Source organism: Bombyx mori, chromosome 14 (assembly GCF_030269925.1).
Source record: "Bombyx mori chromosome 14, ASM3026992v2".
NCBI classification, from domain to species: Eukaryota; Metazoa; Arthropoda; class Insecta; order Lepidoptera; family Bombycidae; genus Bombyx; species Bombyx mori.
This window is the reverse complement of record NC_085120.1, coordinates 5,335,575-5,343,924: the sequence shown is the minus strand read 5'-3', so window position 1 is coordinate 5,343,924 and position 8,350 is coordinate 5,335,575. Positions and strand designations below refer to the sequence as shown.

The following is an 8,350-nucleotide window of genomic DNA, read 5'->3' as shown; positions in this document are numbered from 1 at the left end:
GATGGCAAAAAGCTATCGAATAAAATGGTACCTTACTGATACAAAATGGTACTTTAGTTGAATGTAAATAAAGTATATTAAAAATTGTTGTGAATTTTCTTAAAAAATGCAAATAAACTTTTCCCCAACCTATTATATATTTTAGTGGTAGTACGGCTTATTGTAAACATCCTGCTGATTTCTGCCGTGAAGCAGTCATGGAGCGAATGGGTGAGTAGGTCTAGAGAGCGATTTTGGTTCTTTCGTGTCCAAGTATTTTCCTTCACACCGCCCACTACCGTAGTATATATACCGTAGTTTATATAGTTCATCCATACTAACTAAAACTACTGCGTTCATCCACAGTGAGTTTCCTGGGAAAAAAATCTCCTTACATCTGTCTTAAGAATAAAACTCTCTCTATGTTCCCAGCACGCTATGACATGTCTCTTTCAAACGAGGTTTCAGGAGAACCCTGAGCTGTAGGCTGCGAATTGGCTGTGTTCCTGAGCTGTAGAGTACAAAAAGAAACTGAAAATTCATTACGTTCAGTTTCCCAATAATTGTTCTCAATGAAAACACATTTTATAAAACCACATTCTGTCTAGAAAACAATTGAAGATAGCTAGATGGCTGTGTCAAAACGATCTGAGATCAGACATTTCTTGCGTCGCTGACGTCTTTTATATAGTGACTATATGCGTACATAATGTATATAAAACAAAAGTAATACTATCACGAAACGCGCAAAAAATTTGATTCTTATTCTTAAGATTAGGAGACAGCGCATGCGTTGCCCTGAAACCACGCCTCGTAAGAAAAGGACGACCGTTTATTTCGTGATTCGGAGTCGAAAAATCTGATTTTGATGCGATTGATTTCAGATAAATTACTTTAATCGAAATAAAAGGTTTTGGCATCGTGAAGATTTTTTTTGTAATCGTGATTCGGACGACGATGATGCTACATTTAAATTTCATGTTTCTTTGCTTATCAATTTACTTTTCCTAAATTAAATTTAGTCTTAAACATTTTAAATGGATTGAAATAAAGTAGTGAAGAAAGTAAGAGCGTTGAAAAAACCACGCCTGTAATCCACCGTATCAGATTTTTTATTAACAGTTGTAAAATAGAGAAAAAAAAAAACTCGCATTCGTAGGAATAAGATGAACGAGTCATCAAAAATATTTTAATTACACAACTATAATTCCAGTTTTCATTAGTATCAAACAGAATGGTCTGCATCAAAGCATTGCACCGTATAACTTACTCGCGGCTAATTAATTCGGATTTTGTGTAAAGTCTAAACATCCCCAGGCTCTTCCATCTTCCTCTGTCGTACCAGATTTTTCCACGAACTTCACTTCATTAAAGGCAAAGTTGGCGTTTTAATTAAAGATATTCTATAGACTCCCGCCCATACAACCTCGATTCACTGAGACGCGGTTGGCTTATTTTTTTTTGACACACTCATTCCCGCCTCTGTGCCCTCCCAAACAAACAACCAAAGACTTTGAAAACAAATTTTTTGTTCACTCAAATAGAACCTTAACACTCTGGCGTATGATTGTTGTTTGTTGAACCGCTACTGGCTTTTACGTCATTTCAGTTACGGAAGAATCCTTTCAGTTCATTTCATGAAAGCAGAGACTCGCTTCCAATATAACGGAGTAGCTCAGTTGACCGCGAGCTTTCGCGAGAGTAGACGCTTGGTAGGGGAATTTGCCAACCTCGCGCAAAATATCGGAAAACTTTACGACTTTGATACGTGATAGCGCCGGTGATCGCGAGTGAAGTCTTCCAAAGATGACACGTTGCTTAATCTACTAAAGGTAAGTGAAATTTAATAATTTATAAGTTTCAATACATCATAAAAAATTAGATGTAAAGTTTTTTTATTGCATCAGTAGACCCACTAATGTGAAGTATAGCGAAGACACGTAATTATTTAAGTATTTTCGAAAGACTCGCTTAAAAATTTCGTCTCGTTACATGAAAAATATCATATTTTGTGATTATTTACTTGACGCATTTGAAAATTTGGTATTTCAGTTTTAAATTTTCAATAATTTTATAAATTAGTAAGCTTTATCTGTAACTAGCGACCCGCCCTCGCTTCGCTTCGGAAACATTAAAACACACATGAAACCAAAAAAAAAAATAAAAAAAAATTAAAAAAAGGAGCCTATGTTCATCAGAGACAATGTCGGCTTCTAATGGAAAAAGAATTTTTCAAATCGGTCCAGTAGTTTCAGAGCCTATTCGAAACAAACAAACAAACAAATCTTTCCTCTTTATAATATTAGTATAGACTAAAAATTCGGGAAACTAAAAATTTTACTCGGAAAGAACTCATGCACTTGAATTTAAGTAATATTTAGTAATTTCGACGGACATTAACAATTCGTTTATTTTATAACACAATAATTTCCAAATTACTCCAACACTATCTTATTTCTGAAGCATCACTGCAAATATATATTTACGTCCTATAAAGTGAAAGCGCACTTAAGCTAAAAATAATAGGGTAAAAACAGTAAGGTAAAGAAGCACATACTGTATTTATTAAGGTGGAGTTAAAAATATATTATTTTCGAACCAAGTGGTCGTAAAACAGAGCTTTTAATTTTTGATGTCACCATGACCTTAAGTATAAGACGCCTGATGTATTCATAAAGCGATCGCATATCGGTGTTCAAATTCCATAGACAGTCATCAATTTGTCTAATTGGTGTAATGAAAATCAAGTTCAGATAATTTATAAATTTGCGTAATTTTTAGTGGCAGGGGTTTATCCTACTTGCGAAGCTATCATGCTTTGTGATCGATTTGGGGATCAATTTTGGTTGGGGACAGCAGTCGTATAATACAATTGTTACTTCGACCTCATGTCTTAAATGTATTCACAGTAACATATGCATGGGCTCACCACGTCAAATTGGCCACCGGGTTGTTCTCCGATCTAAGCAATAAAAAGTAGTCCCAAAATTTCGCGGAAGCTCGTATCCGTTGCACGCACATTGGCAATCACGACTATTAACGTCAATATCATCAAAATGTTTAAATTCGACTAGACTTCCTGTTAAGTACGCAGCATTCTTACAAAATATGAAAACAATTGAAAACATAATGGTAGGCACACATGTTAGTAGAATTCAGAAAAATTAAAAAAACCAAATTAAGAAGTGAATAAACGTTTATTATATATTTTGAAAATATTGTGCATCAAACTGATTAAAACATTAAATAACAATTTAAGCGTAAATAACTATCAAACAGAAATCTATGTCCAATATATAAAGTGATTTAGAAGACGGAGAAATACTTCAAAGCATTATCGACGTAAAGAATTTTGGCATGACGCTGATCAATGTTATAAATATATAAAACAGTTGCTGAAATCTGTAGAATTAATTGAAACACTAGATTCAATGAGAGTAGCTGTTGAATCTCAATCCGAAATCGCAAATATTGTATTGTATGTAGTTCGCCATGAACAGGGGCCCTTGAGTCACGAACGCTTCCCGAATGTTGAACGGGATATTATTAAGCAAATGCTCATATGATGTCTTCACTACCGGATCTGAAAAGTAAATTTTTTTTGGCTTAAGTTAGCGGTTGACGGGTGACATCATTCAGTTTTGCGCTATCTGTGTCCTTAGATATGTTCCTGGCCACGACAAGGATGTTTTTTAGTTTCATTTTTGTTCAAAATAAATATCCGTTGTTTAACGCTTCGGACATCCAGGTCGCAATAAAAAAATAAGTGGAATTATTCGTGAAAAATATTTAAGCTTCAACTAAATACTTTTTGCTTTATAATGCTTTAGACCTTAAGGTATAACCGATGGTGAGTTGTCACGTATTTGTTCGACGTTACAGAACTAAACCAGCTGAGTATTTTGTTACCTATTTAAGTCGTCGTAGCCTAAAGGATAATAAGACTTTCGGTCCGGTGTCAATTTGTGTCCGGTGTTCAAATCCCGCTAGCAAGTACCAATTTTTGTAATGAAATACGTACTTAACAATTATTCACGATTGACTTCCACGGTGAAGGAATAACATCGTGTAATCAGTGATAGGACGTCTTGTGAGCGAAGCAGTAATGCGTTTCGGTTTGAAGGGCGGGGCAGCCGTTGTACTATACAGAGACCTTAGAACTCATATCTCTCTTGATACCACCTACCTTGATATATCTCATATATCAAGGTAGGTGGCGGCATTTACGTTGTATATGTTTATGGGCTCCGGTAACCATCAAGTGGGCCGTGAGATCGTCCTGGGGGAACCTGAGGGAACCTATAAAAAAAAAAAAAAAAAACATATACCTGAACTGTTGTTGATATTGGGTCCCATAGTATATGGTGGGTTGCCATCTTCAGCGTATGCGGTAACTTCGGCATTCGTCAACTGAATGTTGTTGATGTAAGGCATAGTCGCCGTTATTGTTACTACGCCTGTGAAATACTTTTATAGTTTTAAACTTATTCTTATTCTCAAAATTTCAACTAAAGCTTCAAATTCACTTGTATATTCCTCTAATGTTGTTCTCCTATTATCATTTGCTTGTTCGAATTCTAAGGCGTCCAAATTAAGGCGCAATTTTGAAGTCTCAATTACTGTGTAATAACAGTAAATCTGATCTTCAGCACGATTTATTAGAAGAAGAAATAGTCTGAACAGTTCCGAAGCATGCTAAAAAGATGTTGACAGCAGTACAAAATATTTCCACTATAATGATTTTCCATTTCTAGGTTATTAAGATATAAATGCCAAAAATATAGATGTTGTGCAAACAATTTCTTTTAAAGATGCGTCCCCTTCACAAATAATACTTTTAAATAAATTGGTACTACAATTACTGGACCAAATATTTAAAAAAAATAACTTAGCCTATGAGACTATTTTAAATCTACTGTTTTACTGTTTATTGTCTAATTCCATCCCGTATTTTGTCTCCGGCTTTAGCCTGTATCTCAAATACATTCAACTAATTACTTTCATTTTGAAATTCTTGAATTCCAATCACTGGTTGAGCACTAATTGACATAGACTTAGAAAATATTATTAAACTACATACGGATCACGGATTACCTGTATTTAACTTTTCCTAACTAATCATTGATATTTCGACTAAGCGTGAACAGGAAGGTGAGCTTACCGACTCCAGCTGAGAGAAATTGCTAACACTAGCCCTAGCAAGAGCAGTGCTAGTGCTTCATTGAGGATATTTACCATAGCCGACGTAAAGATTGTCAACCAATTCTATCGGTTCTTGGGCTTTCCTAAGATACTTCATCAGCATACGAGGTGTTTCGACCGTCAATTTTTCCGTTTCAATAGCAAGCACTAGCTTATCTGTTCTTTTATTAATGCTGAAAAAATTTAATAATTTTAAAAATATAATTATGTACCTTTACTTTTTAATTGCTTTTACAGCTTTGTTTTCATAAATGACATTTATGGAAACATGAAAAATAATTTTAACAACTTTACGTATTCAGAGCGAGTAATGTTTGAGTAATTCTAAAAGTGGGACACTTAGAGTTTCAAAATGCTTTTGAATAACCTGGGTTCTAACTGGATTAGAACCAATCATAGGTAAATAAGTGTAAAGATCATACAAGAATACAGAATTAATTCAATCAAAACTACACTATAGTGAAATTTCCATTTTAAAACCTCATATCAATCTCATCATCATAGTATTACACAAGGCTTTAAAACTGTTTTGATAGTCACCATCGGAGCTCAATATTCTTTCCAACTTTTTTCAATTAAATTTTTAGAATATTAAAACCTTGATTATCATATAAAGCAACGAACCTCGATGTCGAGAAATTCAAACTAAATTATAAAGATACTTACTAAAACTCCACGATTTTGGCGTTCAGAAGACCTTGGACTTTCACGTCGTTCAATTCGACAGTAATATTAGAATTGGCGATGTACAATGAGTACTTCTGCAGATATAATGGATCTGGTATAGGTTCGTAGTGGGGTACACACGACGCGTGATACTGGAAGTATGACCTGATACAATCTATGTTGAAACTGGGGCAAGGTCTTCGTATTGAATCTGAAATAATTATTTTGTTTTTATTGCAATATATGGATGAGCTCACGTGGCGTCAAGTAGCTAATGGATCTTAGGCACGATAACCCACCCAAAAATGTAATTTCTCTGAAATAGATATAGCCAGAGTGACAGGATTTGGACGAATGCTCAGCATTAGCGAGGCTACTCAATCATGTTGGAATTTTAGATCACCAATCGGTCTTCATACTCTGCTGCTCTGACCATCTGACATAAAACTAAACTTAAAATCCAGTTCCATTTTTATTTCTTTTACATTCTTCTATTGTCATGGAAAAGTGTGGACAGGTGTAGTCCGCCCCGCTTATCCATTGTTCCCACACTGTATTCTAGAAATGTCCTAGAAAATTTTAGTTTAAAAGACATTACCATAGTCAGAACCCGGATGTTCGCTTGAGGACTTAGCGCAGCCGAAGAAGCTGACCAAGATGAATATCAAACACAGATAGTTTCTCATTTTGTCCACTTAACGAATGGATTATATTGATAAAGCGATCGTTTAAATACAACGACCCATCGCGTGATTTATATATTACGTGTTTGAAAATTGCAGTTAATAACCTAATCTATAATTCATAATTGAGAGTTAATAAGATGGAGTTTTACGCGTAGCCGTTTAAAATGCTTTGTGCTACTTAGGCCTTTTTTTTGTCCGAAAATATAAACTAATATAAACATAAACGAATTGAAAATTACAGTTATTTGATTTATTTTGTACGTTGTAGATGTCTATGGGCTCCGGTAATCAACAACTCAACATCAGGTGGGCTATGAGCTGTCGTCCACCCAAAAACCAATAAAAAAAACAATACCAGTATTAAAAACACGAAGCCTTCTTGAAGATCTAAGCCAAATTTTTTTTCGCACCATGTTAAAAGAATCCAAAACTGCGACTTCTGCAAATGTATATTGTGTAATTTTTGTTGGCAGGGGTTTTTCCTGTTTGCGAAGCTGTCATGCTTTGCGATCTGAAGGCTTAGGGACAGCGGTCGTAGAATTCAATTGTTACTTCGACCTCATGTCGATTCACAGTAGCATATGTATGGGCTCTGGTAATCACCTTCTTCTGAATCACCTTCTGGCTTGACTTCCACGGTGAAGGACATCGTGTAATAAAAATCAAACCCGCAAAATTATAATTTGCGTAATTACTAATGGTAGGACCTCTTGTGAGTTCGCACGGGTAGGTAGCACCATCTCGCCTATTTCTGCCGTGAAGCAGTAATGCGTTTCGGTTTGAAGGGTGAGGTAGCCGTTGTAACTATTCTGTGAGCTTAGAACTTATATCTCAAGGTGGTTGGCGCATTTACGTTGTAGATGTCTTTGGGCTCCAGTAACCACTTCAGACCAGGTAGGCTGTGAGCTCGTTCCGGCGCAGAACACAGTCCCTGAGTCGGGGACGGACGCCCGGCCCGTCGGCTGTCGGTCGGTGGAGGCGTGCCGCGCGTCATCTGGCGTACGCCAAGTGGAGGGAGCGGTTGCTGGAGGAGCTTGGCCAAACTTCAGTCACTCGCCGACGCACCCTCGAGGCCCTGGTGCCCGTGTTGGAGGCATGGTCAGATAGACGACACAGCGTGCTCTCCTTCCACTTAACGCAGGTCCTCTCGGGGCATGGTTGCTTCGGGAGGTACTTGTGGAAGGTCTGCAGGAGAGAGCCACATCCGGGTTGCCACCAGTGCGGGCATCCGGACGATGACGCTCAGCACGCACTCGAAGCGTGCCCGCGTTGGGAGCGCTCGCGGCGAGACCACATCGCGGTGCTGGGGAGAGACCTCTCCTTGCGGGCTGTCATCGCCCGCATGCTAGAGGACCAGAATTCTTGGGAGGCCATGACCAGGTTTTGCGACCTGGTCATGGCGTTCCGTGAGGCTGAGGAGCGCGAAAGGGAGTGGGATCCCTCTTCGGCTTCACAGCGAAGAAGGCGGAGTGGGCGGCACGGGCGCGAAGCTCCCGTTCATCTCCCGTAGGGGCTGTCGGGTGCCGGGTGCGGGGGTGCCCGGTACTCGGCTGTTGGTCCGGTGGTGAGGCGGCGCAAGGTGGCTCCTGTGCGCCGCTCACGGTGTGTCTCCGAGACGACGTCCTGGGGGATTTTCCCGGGGATGGGGTGCCGTCCTATTAACAGGATGGGTACCGGCGAAGGCGAGCCTTCGGCGCGCACTGTGCGGTACCGTGGGTTTCGTGGAGTCGGAGTGGTGGGGCTCGATGGGGTTTAGTCGGTAGTCGTTCTGCGGGGCAAGTGCTTCGCGCGCCTTTTTCAAGGCGTAGTCTCCTGTG

At 38.6% G+C, this 8,350-nt stretch overlaps 2 protein-coding genes across 3 annotated transcripts in view; one reads left to right on the top strand and one right to left on the bottom strand.

The window, feature by feature from the left end:
* The first annotated feature begins 1,653 nt into the window (after positions 1-1,653).
* Positions 1,654-8,350, top strand: part of LOC101746132 (carbonic anhydrase-related protein 10) — a 141,600-nt gene continuing 134,903 nt past the window's right edge. Inside the window, exon 1 of one of the 2 annotated variants that reach the window (XM_062672037.1) lies at positions 1,654-1,811. The gene's annotated coding sequence lies outside the window, so the exon portion shown is untranslated. The remainder of the gene's footprint in view (positions 1,812-8,350) is intronic. The other variant, XM_062672034.1, reaches the window with a different exon arrangement.
* Positions 3,158-7,656, bottom strand: LOC101737938 (fibrohexamerin-like). Its single transcript, XM_004922580.4, has 5 exons — positions 6,446-7,656; positions 5,848-6,058; positions 5,215-5,354; positions 4,308-4,436; positions 3,158-3,562 (listed from the first exon to the last, which is right to left on the bottom strand). The coding sequence occupies exons 1-5, from the start codon at positions 6,531-6,533 to the stop codon at positions 3,408-3,410; spliced, it is 723 nt and encodes a 240-aa protein (XP_004922637.2). The 5' UTR covers positions 6,534-7,656; the 3' UTR covers positions 3,158-3,407.

Coding starts and splice junctions, on each gene's coding strand:
- LOC101737938 (XM_004922580.4), bottom strand. CDS start 6,533: ATGAGAAACTATCTGTGTTTGATATTCATCTTGGTCAGCTTCTTCGGC. Junction 5,355..5,847: donor GCCAAAATCGTGGAGTTTTA/GTAAGTATCTTT, acceptor AAATTTTTTCAG/CATTAATAAAAGAACAGATA. Junction 3,563..4,307: donor CAATATCAACAACAGTTCAG/GTATATGTTTTT, acceptor TTTACTTTTCAG/ATCCGGTAGTGAAGACATCA.